Source organism: Hyla sarda, unplaced genomic scaffold (assembly GCF_029499605.1).
Source record: "Hyla sarda isolate aHylSar1 unplaced genomic scaffold, aHylSar1.hap1 scaffold_174, whole genome shotgun sequence".
NCBI lineage: Eukaryota > Metazoa > Chordata > Amphibia > Anura > Hylidae > Hyla > Hyla sarda.
This window is the reverse complement of record NW_026608382.1, coordinates 85,768-103,796: the sequence shown is the minus strand read 5'-3', so window position 1 is coordinate 103,796 and position 18,029 is coordinate 85,768. Positions and strand designations below refer to the sequence as shown.

Below are 18,029 nucleotides of genomic sequence, written 5' to 3'. Positions count from 1 at the left end.
AATGTGGAGGGGCCAATATCTGATAACAATGGATAAATCGTTATCGTACAGACATCTGTCACCTGGAGAGAGGAGAGAACCCGACTGAGACCAATGGACATGAAGCCACCATTGTACTGATCTTCTATGTCATCTGCAGATACAGAAATCCTCTGAGAATTGCTTTACCCATAATATAGAATGGAGGGAATGTATGTGTAAGATATGCGGAGTAGTGTCCAGTGCACACAATGCGTTACCTGCCGATCCCAGAGCTGAGCGCAGATTCCACTGATTATTGTAAGAGGTGCAGTGTCGGTGCTCGGCCACATGAGGGCGCTGCTCCGCTACATTAGTGACAGTGCACGGAGCGCTGGAGGCAGTGAGGGGCTGAGCGCTGTAGGTCGCAGTCTGCACATGGCAGCGCAGGGGGATCACCTGTCACTACAGAGAGGAGCCAGCCTGGCACCATGACTGAGGGCATCTGACCAAGGAGGAGATCTGCTGGACAACATGGACCCACTACGTCTGCCCGGGAACATGAGTGCCCTGCAGGACCTTCTCTGCCGCCGCAGCCTCCTCACCCGACTGCCCAACTGGCACAACCTGAGCAGTAATGCCACCTGGAACCTGACAGCTGCCCTCAACCTCACCTGTGACAGCCTGGGCACCCGGAGAACTCAGAACCCACTAGGTAAGGAGGATGATGGGCAGAGGATACTGACAGGGGACAAGGGGTTAATGATGGGGCAGAGGATACTGACAGGGAACAAGGGGTACATGATGGGGCAGAGGATACTGACAGGGAACAAGGGGTTAATGATGGGGCAGAGGATACTGACAGGGAACAAGGGGTACATGATGGGGCAGAGGATACTGACAGGGAACATGGGGTACATGATGGGGCAGAGGATACTGACAGGGAACGTGGGGTACATGATGGGGCAGAGGATACTGACAGGGGACGTGGGGTACACGATGGGACAGAGGATACTGACAGGGGACGTGGGGTTAATGATGGGGCAGAGGATACTGACAGGGAACATGGGGTACATGATGGGGCAGAGGATACTGACAGGGGACGTGGGGTACACGATGGGGCAGAGGATACTGACAGGGGACGTGGGGTTAATGATGGGGCAGAGGATACTGACAGGGAACATGGGGTTAATGATGGGGCAGAGGATACTGACAGGGAACATGGGGTTAATGATGGGGCAGAGGATACTGACAGGGGACATGGGGTACATGATGGGGCAGAGGATACTGACAGGGGACATGGGGTACATGATGGGGCAGAGGATACTGACAGGGGACATGGGGTACATGATGGGGCAGAGGATACTGACAGGGGACATGGGGTACATGATGGGGCAGAGGATACTGACAGGGAACATGGGGTACATGATGGGCAGAGGATACTGACAGGGAACATGGGGTACATGATGGGGCAGAGGATACTGACAGGGAACATGGGGTACATGATGGGGCAGAGGATACTGACAGGGGACATGGGGTACATGATGGGGCAGAGGATACTGACAGGGAACATGGGGTACATGATGGGGCAGAGGATACTGACAGGGAACATGGGGTTAATGATGGGGCAGAGGATACTGACAGGGGACATGGGGTACATGATGGGCAGAGGATACTGACAGGGGACATGGGGTACATGATGGGGCAGAGGATACTGACAGGAAACATGGGGTACATGATGGGGCAGAGGATACTGACAGGGGACATGGGGTACACGATGGGGCAGAGGATACTGACAGGGGACATGGGGTACACGATGGGGCAGAGGATACTGACAGGGGACATGGGGTACACGATGGGGCAGAGGATACTGACAGGGAACATGGGGTACACGATGGGGCAGAGGATACTGACAGGGAACATGGGGTACACGATGGGGCAGAGGATACTGACAGGGAACATGGGGTACATGATGGGGCAGAGGATACTGACAGGGGACATGGGGTACACGATGGGGCAGAGGATACTGACAGGGAACATGGGGTACATGATGGGGCAGAGGATACTGACAGGGGACATGGGGTACACGATGGGGCAGAGGATACTGACAGGGGACATGGGGTACACGATGGGGCAGAGGATACTGACAGGGGACATGGGGTACACGATGGGGCAGAGGATACTGACAGGGAACATGGGGTACACGATGGGGCAGAGGATACTGACAGGGAACATGGGGTACATGATGGGGCAGAGGATACTGACAGGGAACGTGGGGTACACGATGGGGCAGAGGATACTGACAGGGAACGTGGGGTACACGATGGGGCAGAGGATACTGACAGGGAACGTGGGGTACATGATGGGGCAGAGGATACTGACAGGGAACGTGGGGTACATGATGGGGCAGAGGATACTGACAGGGAACATGGGGTACATGATGGGCAGAGGATACTGACAGGGAACATGGGGTACACGATGGGGCAGAGGATACTGACAGGGAACATGGGGTACATGATGGGGCAGAGGATACTGACAGGGAACATGGGGTACATGATGGGGCAGAGGATACTGACAGGGAACGTGGGGTACATGATGGGGCAGAGGATACTGACAGGGAACGTGGGGTACATGATGGGGCAGAGGATACTGACAGGGAACGTGGGGTACATGATGGGGCAGAGGATACTGACAGGGAACGTGGGGTACATGATGGGGCAGAGGATACTGACAGGGGACGTGGGGTACATGATGGGGCAGAAGATACTGACAGGGAACATGGGGTACATGATGGGGCAGAGGATACTGACAGGGAACATGGGGTACATGATGGGGCAGAGGATACTGACAGGGGACGTGGGGTACATGATGGGCAGAGGATACTGACAGGGGACGTGGGGTACATGATGGGGCAGAGGATACTGACAGGGAACATGGGGTACATGACGGGGCAGAGGATACTGACAGGGAACATGGGGTACATGACGGGGCAGAGGATACTGACAGGGGACGTGGGGTACATGATGGGGCAGAGGATACTGACAGGGGACATGGGGTACACGATGGGGCAGAGGACACTGACAGGGGACATGGGGTACACGATGGGGCAGAGGATACTGACAGGGAACATGGGGTACACGATGGGGCAGAGGATACTGACAGGGAACATGGGGTACACGATGGGGCAGAGGATACTGACAGGGGACGTGGGGTACATGATGGGGCAGAGGATACTGACAGGGGACGTGGGGTACATGATGGGGCAGAGGATACTGACAGGGAACGTGGGGTACATGACGGGGCAGAGGATACTGACAGGGAACGTGGGGTACATGACGGGGCAGAGGATACTGACAGGGAACATGGGGTACATGACGGGGCAGAGGATACTGACAGGGAACATGGGGTACATGATGGGGCAGAGGATACTGACAGGGAACATGGGGTACATGATGGGGCAGAGGATACTGACAGGGAACATGGGGTACATGATGGGGCAGAGGATACTGACAGGGAACATGGGGTACATGATGGGGCAGAGGATACTGACAGGGAACATGGGGTACATGATGGGGCAGAGGATACTGACAGGGGACATGGGGTACATGATGGTGCAGAGGATACTGACAGGGAACATGGGGTACATGATGGGGCAGAGGATACTAACAGGGGACATGGGGTACATGATGGGGCAGAGGATACTGACAGGGGACATGGGGTACATGATGGGGCAGAGGATACTGACAGGGGACATGGGGTACATGATGGGGCAGAGGATACTGACAGAGAACATGGGGTACATGATGGGGCAGAGGATACTGACAGGGGACATGGGGTACACGATGGGGCAGAGGATACTGACAGGGGACATGGGGTACACGATGGGGCAGAGGATACTGACAGGGGACATGGGGTACACGATGGGGCAGAGGATACTGACAGGGAACATGGGGTACACGATGGAGCAGAGGATACTGACAGGGGACATGGGGTACACGATGGGGCAGAGGATACTGACAGGGGACATGGGGTACATGATGGGGCAGAGGATACTGACAGGGAACATGGGGTACATGATGGGGCAGAGGATACTGACAGGGAACATGGGGTTAATGATGGGGCAGAGGATACTGACAGGGGACATGGGGTACACGATGGGGCAGAGGATACTGACAGGGGACATGGGGTACACGATGGGGCAGAGGATACTGACAGGGGACATGGGGTACACGATGGGCAGAGGATACTGACAGGGGACATGGGGTACACGATGGGGCAGAGGATACTGACAGGGGACATGGGGTACACGATGGGGCAGAGGATACTGACAGGGGACATGGGGTACACGATGGGGCAGAGAATACTGACAGGGAACATGGGGTACACGATGGAGCAGAGGATACTGACAGGGGACATGGGGTACACGATGGAGCAGAGGATACTGACAGGGGACATGGGGTACACGATGGGGCAGAGGATACTGACAGGGGACATGGGGTACATGATGGGGCAGAGGATACTGACAGGGAACATGGGGTACATGATGGGGCAGAGGATACTGACAGGGAACATGGGGTTAATGATGGGGCAGAGGATACTGACAGGGGACATGGGGTACACGATGGGGCAGAGGATACTGACAGGGGACATGGGGTACACGATGGGGCAGAGGATACTGACAGGGGACATGGGGTACACGATGGGGCAGAGGATACTGACAGGGAACATGGGGTACACGATGGGGCAGAGGATACTGACAGGGGACATGGGGTACACGATGGGGCAGATGATACTGACAGGGAACATGGGGTACACGATGGGGCAGAGGATACTGACAGGGGACATGGGGTACATGATGGGGCAGAGGATACTGACAGGGAACATGGGGTACACGATGGGGCAGATGATACTGACAGGGAACATGGGGTACACGATGGGGCAGAGGATACTGACAGGGAACATGGGGTACACGATGGGGCAGAGGATACTGACAGGGAGCATGGGGTACACGATGGGGCAGAGGATACTGACAGGGGACATGGGGTACACGATGGGGCAGAGGATACTGACAGGGGACATGGGGTACACGATGGGGCAGAGGATACTGACAGGGGACATGGGGTACACGATGGGGCAGAGGATACTGACAGGGAACATGGGGTACACGATGGGGCAGAGGATACTGACAGGGGACATGGGGTACACGATGGGGCAGAGGATACTGACAGGGAACATGGGGTACACGATGGGGCAGAGGATACTGACAGGGAACATGGGGTTAATGATGGGGCAGAGGATACTGACAGGGGACATGGGGTACATGATGGGCAGAGGATACTGACAGGGAACATGGGGTACATGATGGGGCAGATGATACTGACAGGGGACATGGGGTACATGATGGGCAGAGGATACTGACAGGGGACATGGGGTACATGATGGGGCAGAGGATACTGACAGGGGACATGGGGTACATGATGGGGCAGAGGATACTGACAGGGGACATGGGGTACATGATGGGGCAGAGGATACTGACAGGGGACATGGGGTACATGATGGGGCAGAGGATACTGACAGGGAACATGGGGTACATGATGGGGCAGAGGATACTGACGGGACATGGGGTACATGATGGGGCAGAGGATACTGACAGGGAACATGGGGTACACGATGGGGCAGAGGATACTGACAGGGAACATGGGGTACACGATGGGGCAGAGGATACTGACAGGGAACATGGGGTACACAATGGGGCAGAGGATACTGACAGGGAACATGGGGTACACGATGGGGCAGAGGATACTGACAGGGGACATGGGGTACACGATGGGGCAGAGGATACTGACAGGGAACGTGGGGTACACGATGGGGCAGAGGATACTGACAGGGGACATGGGGTACACGATGGGGCAGAGGATACTGACAGGGGACATGGGGTACATGATGGGGCAGAGGATACTGACAGGGAACATGGGGTACATGATGGGGCAGAGGATACTGACAGGGAACATGGGGTACATGATGGGGCAGAGGATACTGACAGGGGACATGGGGTACATGATGGGGCAGAGGTTACTGACAGGGAACATGGGGTACATGACGGGGCAGAGGATACTGACAGGGGACATGGGGTACATGACGGGGCAGAGGATACTGACAGGGAACATGGGGTACATGATGGGGCAGAGGATACTGACAGGGAACATGGGGTACATGATGGGGCAGAGGATACTGACAGGGAACATGGGGTACATGATGGGGCAGAGGATACTGACAGGGGACGTGGGGTACATGATGGGCAGAGGATACTGACAGGGGACGTGGGGTACATGATGGGGCAGAGGATACTGACAGGGGACATGGGGTACATGATGGGGCAGAGGATACTGACAGGGAACATGGGGTACATGATGGGGCAGAAGATACTGACAGGGAACATGGGGTACATGATGGGGCAGAAGATACTGACAGGGGACGTGGGGTACATGATGGGGCAGAGGATACTGACAGGGGACATGGGGTACATGATGGGGCAGAGGATACTGACAGGGAACATGGGGTACATGATGGGGCAGAAGATACTGACAGGGGACGTGGGGTACATGATGGGGCAGAGGATACTGACAGGGGACATGGGGTACATGATGGGGCAGAGGATACTGACAGGGAACATGGGGTACATGATGGGGCAGAGGATACTGACAGGGAACATGGGGTACATGATGGGGCAGAGGATACTGACAGGGAACATGGGGTACATGATGGGGCAGAGGATACTGACAGGGGACGTGGGGTACATGATGGGGCAGAGGATACTGACAGGGGACATGGGGTACATGATGGGGCAGAGGATACTGACAGGGAACATGGGGTACATGATGGGGCAGAGGATACTGACAGGGGACGTGGGGTACATGATGGGGCAGAGGATACTGACAGGGGACATGGGGTACATGATGGGGCAGATGATACTGACAGGGGACGTGGGGTACATGATGGGGCAGAGGATACTGACAGGGGACATGGGGTACATGATGGGGCAGAGGATACTGACCGGGGACATGGGGTACATGATGGGGCAGAGGATACTGACAGGGGACGTGGGGTACATGATGGGCAGAGGATACTGACAGGGGACATGGGGTACATGATGGGGCAGAGGATACTGACAGGGGACATGGGGTACATGATGGGGCAGAGGATACTGACAGGGGACATGGGGTACATGATGGGGCAGAGGATACTGACAGGGGACATGGGGTACATGATGGGGCAGTTGATACTAGGCAGGGTGATTGGGGAATAACAGAGAAAATATGGGGTGCAGGACAGGGAGCAAATATTACAAGACTTGGCTTCTCATAACATTGGAGGAAAGAGTAGAACAATGGTTACCGAGTGTATCTGACCCAACATAGATGGAGAATATTCCAGTAACCGCTGCGGCCAAATGATTCTAACCAACTTCTTATTATAGCTCAGTGCAATATTTTTCCATGTGGAGCCCTGTTATCCCTAATCCCCCTATATCCTCTCCTATCCCACTATATCCTCTCCTATCCCCCTATATCCTCTCCTCTCCCCCTATATCCTCTCCTATCCCCCTATATCCTCTCCTATCCCACTATATCCTCTCCTATCCCACTATATCCTCTCCTCTCCCCCTATATCCTCTCCTATCCCCCTATATCCTCTCCTCTCCCCCTATATCCTCTCCTATCCCACTATATCCTCTCCTATCCCACTATATCCTCTCCTATCCCCCTATATCTTCTCCTATCCCACTATATCCTCTCCTCTCCCACTATATCCTCTCCTGTCCCCCTATATCTTCTCCTATCCCACTATATCCTCTCCTATCCCACTATATCCTCTCCTATCCCCCTATATCCTCTCCTATCCCACTATATCCTCTCCTATCCCACTATATCCTCTCCTATCCCCCTATATCTTCTCCTATCCCACTATATCCTCTCCTATCCCCCTATATCCTCTCCTATCCCACTATATCTTCTCCTCTCCCACTATATCCTCTCCTATCCCACTATATCCTCTCCTATCCCACTATATCCTCTCCTCTCCCCCTATATCCTCTCCTATCCCACTATATCCTCTCCTATCCCCCTATATCCTCTCCTATCCCACTATATCTTCTCCTCTCCCACTATATCCTCTCCTCTCCCACTATATCCTCTCCTCTCCCCATATATCCTCTCCTCTCCCACTATATCCTCTCCTATCCCACTATATCCTCTCCTATCCCACTATATCCTCTCCTCTCCCACTTTATCCTCTCCTATCCCCCTATATCCTCTCCTCTCCCACTATATCCTCTCCTATCCCACTATATCCTCTCCTATCCCACTATATCCTCTCCTCTCCCACTATATCCTCTCCTCTCCCCATATATCCTCTCCTCTCCCACTATATCCTCTCCTATCCCACTATATCCTCTCCTCTCCCACTATATCCTCTCCTATCCCACTATATCCTCTCCTCTCCCACTATATCCTCTCCTATTCCACTATATCCTCTCCTATCCCCCTATATCCTCTCCTATTCCACTATATCCTCTCCTCTCCCACTATATCCTCTCCTATCCCACTATATCCTCTCCTATCCCACTATATCCTCTCCACTCCCACTATATCCTCTCCTATCCCACTATATCCTCTCCTATCCCACTATATCCTCTCCTATCCCCCTATATCCTCTCCTATCCCACTATATCCTCTCCACTCCCACTTTATCCTCTTATAACCCACTATATCCTCTCCTATTCCACTATATCCTCTCCTCTCCCACTATATCCTCTCCTATCCCACTATATCCTCTCCTATCCCACTATATCCTCTCCTCTCCCCCTATATCCTCTCCACTCCCACTTTATCCTCTTCTATCCCACTATATCCTCTCCTCTCCCACTATATCCTCTCCTCTCCCACTATATCCTCTCCTCTCCCACTATATCCTCTCCTCTCCCACTATATCCTCTCCTATCCCACTATATCTTCTCCTATCCCCTATATCCTCTCCTATCCCACTATATCCTCTCCTATCCCACTATATCCTCTCCTATCCCCTATATCCTCTCCTATCCCACTATATCCTCTCCTCTCCCACTATATCCTCTCCTATCCCACTATATCTTCTCCTATCCCACTATATCTTCTCCTATCCCACTATATCCTCTCCTATCCCACTATATCCTCTCCTATCCCACTATATCCTTTCCTCTCCCACTATATCCTCTCCTATCCCACTATTTCCTCTCCTCTCCCACTATATCCTCTCCTCTCCCACTATATCCTCTCCTCTCCCACTATATCCTCTCCTCTCCCACTATATCCTCTCCTCTCCCACTATATCCTCTTCTATCCCACTATATCCTCTCCTATCCCCATATATCCTCTCCTATCCCACTATATCCTCTCCTATCCCACTATATCCTCTCCTATCCCCCTATATCCTCTCCTCTCCCACTATATCCTCTCCTATCCCACTATATCCTCTCCTCTCCCACTATATCCTCTCCTCTCCCCCTATATCCTCTCCTCTCCCACTATATCCTCTCCTATCCCCCTATATCCTCTCCTCTCCCACTATATCCTCTCCTATCCCACTATATCCTCTCCTATCCCACTATATCCTCTCCTATCCCACTATATCCTCTCCTCTCCCCCTATATCCTCTCCTATCCCACTATATCCTCTCCTATCCCACTATATCCTCTCCTCTCCCACTATATCCTCTCCTATTCCACTATATCCTCTCCTCTCCCACTATATCCTCTCCTCTCCCACTATATCCTCTCCTATCCCACTATATCCTCTCCCACTATATCCTCTCCTATCCCACTATATCCTCTCCTATCCCACTATATCCTCTCCTATCCCACTATATCCTCTCCTATCCCACTATATCCTCTCCTCCCCCACTATATCCTCTCCTATCCCACTATATCCTCTCCTATCCCACTATATCCTCTCCTATCCCACTATATCTTCTCCTCTCCCACTATATCCTCTCCTATCCCACTATATCCTCTCCTATCCCACTATATCCTCTCCTCTCCCACTATATCCTCTCCTCTCCCCCTATATCCTCTCCTCTCCCACTATATCCTCTCCTCTCCCACTATATCCTCTCCTCTCCCACTATATCCTCTCCTATCCCACTATATCCTCTCCTATCCCACTATATCCTCTCCTATCCCACTATATCTTCTCCTCTCCCACTATATCCTGTCCTATTCAACTATATCCTCTCCTCTCCAACTATATCCTCTCCTCTCCCACTATATGTTCTCCTATCCCACTATATCCTCTCCTATCCCACTATATCCTCTCCTATCCCACTATATCCTCTCCTATCCCAATATATTCTCTCCTATCCCACAATATCCTCTCCTATCCCACTTTATCCTCTCCTCTGCCACTATATCCTCTCCTATCCCACTATATCCTCTCCTATCCCACTTTATCCTCTCCTATCCCACTATATCCTCTCCTTTCCCACTATATCCTCTCCTTTCCCACTATATCTTTTCCTATCCCACTATATCCTCTCCTTTCCCACTATTTCCTCTTCTATCCCACTATATCTTCTCCTATCCCACTATATCCTCTCCTCTCCCACTATATCCTCTCCTATCCCCCTTTATCCTCTCCTATCCCCCTATATCCTCTCCTATCCCACTATATCCTCTCCTATCCCACTATATCCTCTCCTCTCCCACTATATCCTCTCCTCTCCCACTATATCCTCTCCTCTCCCACTATATCCTCTCCTATCCCACTATATCCTCTCCTATCCCACTATATCCTCTCCTATCCCACTATATCCTCTCCTATCCCACTATATCCTCTCCTCTCCCACTATATACTCTCCTCTCCCACTATATACTCTCCTCTCCCACTATATCCTCTCCTATCCCACTATATCCTCTTCTATCCCACTATATCCTCTCCTATCCCACTATATCCTCTCCTATCCATCTATATCATCTCCTATCCCACTATATCGTCTCCTATCCCACTATATCCTCTTCTATCCCACTATATCCTCTCCTATCCCCATATATCCTCCCCTATCCCACTATATCCTCTCCTATCCCACTATATCCTCTCCTATCCCACTATATCTTCTCCTATCCCACTATATCCTCTCCTATCCCACTATATCCTCTCCTATCCCACTATATCCTCTCCTATCCCACTATATACTCTCCTATCCCACTATATCCTCTCCTATCCCCTATATCCTCTCCTATCCCACTATATCCTCTCCTATCCCCTATATCCTCTCCTATCCCACTATATCCTCTCCTCTCCCACTATATCCTCTCCTCTCCCACTATATCCTCTCCTATCCCCCTATATCCTCTCCTATCCCACTATATCTTCTCCTATCCCACTATATCTTCTCCTATCCCACTATATCCTCTCCTATCCCACTATATCCTCTCCTATCCCACTATATCCTTTCCTCTCCCACTATATCCTCTCCTATCCCACTATTTCCTCTCCTCTCCCACTATATCCTCTCCTCTCCCACTATATCCTCTCCTCTCCCACTATATCCTCTCCTCTCCCACTATATCCTCTTCTATCCCACTATATCCTCTCCTATCCCCATATATCCTCTCCTATCCCACTATATCCTCTCCTATCCCACTATATCCTCTCCTATCCCCCTATATCCTCTCCTCTCCCACTATATCCTCTCCTATCCCACTATATCCTCTCCTCTCCCACTATATCCTCTCCTCTCCCCCTATATCCTCTCCTCTCCCACTATATCCTCTCCTATCCCCCTATATCCTCTCCTCTCCCACTATATCCTCTCCTATCCCACTATATCCTCTCCTATCCCACTATATCCTCTCCTATCCCACTATATCCTCTCCTCTCCCCCTATATCCTCTCCTATCCCACTATATCCTCTCCTATCCCACTATATCCTCTCCTCTCCCACTATATCCTCTCCTATTCCACTATATCCTCTCCTCTCCCACTATATCCTCTCCTCTCCCACTATATCCTCTCCTATCCCACTATATCCTCTCCCACTATATCCTCTCCTATCCCACTATATCCTCTCCTATCCCACTATATCCTCTCCTATCCCACTATATCCTCTCCTATCCCACTATATCCTCTCCTCCCCCACTATATCCTCTCCTATCCCACTATATCCTCTCCTATCCCACTATATCCTCTCCTATCCCACTATATCTTCTCCTCTCCCACTATATCCTCTCCTATCCCACTATATCCTCTCCTATCCCACTATATCCTCTCCTCTCCCACTATATCCTCTCCTCTCCCCCTATATCCTCTCCTCTCCCACTATATCCTCTCCTCTCCCACTATATCCTCTCCTCTCCCACTATATCCTCTCCTATCCCACTATATCCTCTCCTATCCCACTATATCCTCTCCTATCCCACTATATCTTCTCCTCTCCCACTATATCCTGTCCTATCCAACTATATCCTCTCCTCTCCCACTATATCCTCTCCTCTCCCACTATATGTTCTCCTATCCCACTATATCCTCTCCTATCCCACTATATCCTCTCCTATCCCACTATATCCTCTCCTATCCCAATATATTCTCTCCTATCCCACAATATCCTCTCCTATCCCACTTTATCCTCTCCTCTGCCACTATATCCTCTCCTATCCCACTATATCCTCTCCTATCCCACTTTATCCTCTCCTATCCCACTATATCCTCTCCTTTCCCACTATATCCTCTCCTTTCCCACTATATCTTTTCCTATCCCACTATATCCTCTTCTATCCCACTATATCTTCTCCTATCCCACTATATCCTCTCCTCTCCCACTATATCCTCTCCTATCCCCCTATATCCTCTCCTATCCCCCTATATCCTCTCCTATCCCACTATATCCTCTCCTATCCCACTATATCCTCTCCTCTCCCACTATATCCTCTCCTCTCCCACTATATCCTCTCCTCTCCCACTATATCCTCTCCTCTCCCACTATATCCTCTCCTATCCCACTATATCCTCTCCTATCCCACTATATCCTCTCCTATCCCACTATATCCTCTCCTCTCCCACTATATACTCTCCTCTCCCACTATATACTCTCCTCTCCCTCTATATCCTCTCCTATCCCACTATATCCTCTCCTATCCCACTATATCCTCTTCTATGCCACTATATCCTCTCCTATCCCACTATATCCTCTCCTATCCATCTATATCATCTCCTATCCCACTATATCGTCTCCTATCCCACTATATCCTCTTCTATCCCACTATATCCTCTCCTATCCCCATATATCCTCCCCTTTCCCACTATATCCTCTCCTATCCCACTATATCCTCTCCTATCCCACTATATCTTCTCCTATCCCACTATATCCTCTCCTATCCCACTATATCCTCTCCTATCCCACTATATCCTCTCCTATCCCACTATATACTCTCCTATCCCACTATATCCTCTCCTATCCCACTATATCCTCTCCTATCCCACTATATCCTCTCCTATCCCACTATATCCTCTCCTATCCCACTATATCCTTTCCTATCCCACTATATCCTCTCCTATCCCACTATATCCTCTCCTCTCCCACTATATCCTCTCCTCTCCCATTATATCCTCTCCTATCCCACTATATCCTCTCCTATCCCACTATATCCTCTCCTATCCCACTATATCCTCTCCTATCCCACTATATCCTCTCCTCTCCCACTATATCTTCTCCTCTCCCACTATATCCTGTCCTATCCCACTATATCCTCTCCTATCCCACTATATCATCTCCTATCCCACTATATCCTCTCCTATCCCACTATATCCTCTCCTATCCCCATATATCCTCTCCTATCCCACTATATCCTCTCCTATCCCACTATATCCTCTTCTATCCCACTATATCTTCTCCTATCCCACTATATCCTCTCCTATCCCACTATATCCTCTCCTATCCCACTATATCCTGTCCTATCCCACTATATCCTCTCCTATCCCACTATATCCTCTCCTATCCAACTATATCCTCTCCTATCCCACTATATCCTCTCCTATCCCACTATATCCTCTCCTATCCCACTATATCTTCTCCTCTCCCACTATATCCTGTCCTGTTCCACTATATCCTCTCCTATCCCACTATATCCTCTCCTCTCCCACTATATCCTCTCCTCTCCCACTATATCCTCTCCTATCCCACTATATCTTCTCCTCTCCCACTATATCCTGTCCTATCCCACTATATCCTCTCCTCTCCCACTATATCCTCTCCTATCCCACTATATCCTCTCCTATCCCACTATATCCTCTCCTATCCCACTATATCCTCTCCTATCCCACTATATCCTCTCATCTCCCACTATATCCTCTCCTATTCCACTATATCCTCTCCTATCCCACTATATCCTCTCCTCTCCAACTATATCTTCTCCTATCCCACCATATCCTCTCCCACTATATCCTCTCCTCTCCCACTATATTCTCTCCTCTCCCACTATATCCTCTCCTATCCCACTATATCCTCTCCTATCCCACTATATCCTCTCCTATCCCACTATATCCTCTCCTATCCCACTATATCCTCTCCTCCCCCACTATATCCTCTCCTATTCCACTATATCCTCTCCTATCCCACTATATCCTCTCCTATCCCACTATATCCTCTCCTCTCCCACTATATCCTCTCCTATCCTACTATATCCTCTCCTCTCCCACTATATCCTCTCCTCTCCCACTATATCCTCTCCTATCCCACTATATCCTCTCCTATCCCACTATATCCTCTCCTATCCCACTATATCCTCTCCTCTCCCACTATTTCCTCTCCTCTCCCACTATATCCTCTCCTATCCCACTATATCCTCAACTCTCCCACTATATCCTCTCCTCTCCCACTATATCCTCTCCTATCCCACTATATCCTCTCCTATCCCACTATATCCTCTCCTATCCCACTATATCCTCTCCTATCCCACTATATCCTCTCCTCCCCCACTATATCCTCTCCTATTCCACTATATCCTCTCCTATCCCACTATATCCTCTCCTATCCCACTATATCCTCTCCTCTCCCACTATATCCTCTCCTATCCTACTATATCCTCTCCTCTCCCACTATATCCTCTCCTCTCCCACTATATCCTCTCCTATCCCACTATATCCTCTCCTATCCCACTATATGCTCTCCTATCCCACTATATCCTCTCCTATCCCACTGTATCCTCTCCTCTCCCACTATATCCTCTCCTATCCCACGATATCCTCTCCTCTCCCACTATATCTTCTCATATCCCACTATATCCTCTCCTATCCCACTATATCCTCTCCTATCCCACTATATCCTCTCCTATCCCACTATATCCTCTCCTCTCCCACTATATCTTCTCCTCTCCCACTATATCCTGTCCTATCCCACTATATCCTCTCCTATCCCACTATATCATCTCCTATCCCACTATATCCTCTCCTATCCCACTATATCCTCTCCTATCCCCATATATCCTCTCCTATCCCACTATATCCTCTCCTATCCCACTATATCCTCTTCTATCCCACTATATCTTCTCCTATCCCACTATATCCTCTCCTATCCCACTATATCCTCTCCTATCCCACTATATCCTGTCCTATCCCACTATATCCTCTCCTATCCCACTATATCCTCTCCTATCCAACTATATCCTCTCCTATCCCACTATATCCTCTCCTATCCCACTATATCCTCTCCTATCCCACTATATCTTCTCCTCTCCCACTATATCCTGTCCTGTTCCACTATATCCTCTCCTATCCCACTATATCCTCTCCTCTCCCACTATATCCTCTCCTCTCCCACTATATCCTCTCCTATCCCACTATATCTTCTCCTCTCCCACTATATCCTGTCCTATCCCACTATATCCTCTCCTCTCCCACTATATCCTCTCCTATCCCACTATATCCTCTCCTATCCCACTATATCCTCTCCTATCCCACTATATCCTCTCCTATCCCACTATATCCTCTCATCTCCCACTATATCCTCTCCTATTCCACTATATCCTCTCCTATCCCACTATATCCTCTCCTCTCCAACTATATCTTCTCCTATCCCACCATATCCTCTCCCACTATATCCTCTCCTCTCCCACTATATTCTCTCCTCTCCCACTATATCCTCTCCTATCCCACTATATCCTCTCCTATCCCACTATATCCTCTCCTATCCCACTATATCCTCTCCTATCCCACTATATCCTCTCCTCCCCCACTATATCCTCTCCTATTCCACTATATCCTCTCCTATCCCACTATATCCTCTCCTATCCCACTATATCCTCTCCTCTCCCACTATATCCTCTCCTATCCTACTATATCCTCTCCACTCCCACTATATCCTCTCCTCTCCCACTATATCCTCTCCTATCCCACTATATCCTCTCCTATCCCACTATATCCTCTCCTATCCCACTATATCCTCTCCTATCCCACTATATCCTCTCCTCTCCCACTATTTCCTCTCCTCTCCCACTATATCCTCTCCTATCCCACTATATCCTCAACTCTCCCACTATATCCTCTCCTCTCCCACTATATCCTCTCCTATCCCACTATATCCTCTCCTATCCCACTATATCCTCTCCTATCCCACTATATCCTCTCCTATCCCACTATATCCTCTCCTCCCCCACTATATCCTCTCCTATTCCACTATATCCTCTCCTATCCCACTATATCCTCTCCTATCCCACTATATCCTCTCCTCTCCCACTATATCCTCTCCTATCCTACTATATCCTCTCCTCTCCCACTATATCCTCTCCTCTCCCACTATATCCTCTCCTATCCCACTATATCCTCTCCTATCCCACTATATCCTCTCCTATCCCACTATATCCTCTCCTATCCCACTATATCCTCTCCTCTCCCACTATTTCCTCTCCTCTCCCACTATATCCTCTCCTATCCCACTATATCCTCAACTCTCCCACTATATCCTCTCCTCTCCCACTATATCCTCTCCTATCCCACTATATCCTCTCCTATCCCACTATATCCTCTCCTATCCCACTATATCCTCAACTCTCCCCCTATATCCTCACCTATCCCACTTTATCCTCTCCTATCCCACTATATCCTCTCCTATCCCACTATATCCTCAACTCTCCCCCTATATCCTCTCTTATCCCACTATATCCTCTCCTATCCCACTATATCCTCTCCTATCCCACTATATCCTCTCCTCTCCCCCCTATATCCTCTCCTATCCCACTATATCCTCTCCTATCCCACTATATCCTCTCCTCTCCCACTATATCCTCTCCTCTCCCCCCTATATCCTCTCCTATCCCACTATATCCTCTCCTATCCCACTATATCCTCTCCTATCCCACTATATTCTCTCCTATCCCACTATATCCTCTCCTATCCCACTATATCCTCTCCTCTCCCCCTATATCCTCTCCTCTCCTACTATATCCTCTCCTATTCCACTATATACTCTCCTCTCCCACTATATCCTCTCCTATCCCACTATATCCTCTCCTATCCCACTATATCCTCTCCTCTCCCACTATATCCTCTCCTATCCCACTATATCCTCTCCTCTCCCACTATATCCTCTCCTATCCCACTGTATCCTCTCCTATCCCACTGTATCCTCTCCTATCCCACTATATCCTCTCCTCTCCCACTATATCCTCTCCTCTCCCACTATATCCTCTCCTATCCCACTATATCCTCTCCTATCCCACTATATGCTCTCCTATCCCACTATATCCTCTCCTATCCCACTGTATCCTCTCCTCTCCCACTATATCCTCTCCTATCCCACTATATCCTCTCCTCTCCCACTATATCTTCTCATATCCCACTATATCCTCTCCTATCCCAATATATCCTCTCCTATCCCACTATATCCTCTCCTATCCCCCTATATCCTCTCCACTCCCACTTTATCCTCTTCTATCCCACTATATCCTCTCCTATTCCACTATATCCTCTCCCACTATATCCTCTCCTATCCCCCTATATCCTCTCCACTCCCACTTTATCCTCTTCTTTCCCACTATATCCTCTCCT

At 50.0% G+C, this 18,029-nt stretch overlaps 1 protein-coding gene across 1 annotated transcript in view; it reads left to right on the top strand.

The window, feature by feature from the left end:
* Positions 1 to 309: 309 nt before the first annotated feature.
* CCKBR (cholecystokinin B receptor) overlaps positions 310 to 18,029 on the top strand; it is a 103,475-nt gene continuing 85,755 nt past the window's right edge. Inside the window, 1 exon segment of the mRNA XM_056552624.1 lies at positions 310 to 673. Coding sequence (XP_056408599.1) covers positions 493 to 673 — 181 coding nt within the window. The 5' untranslated portion in view covers positions 310 to 492.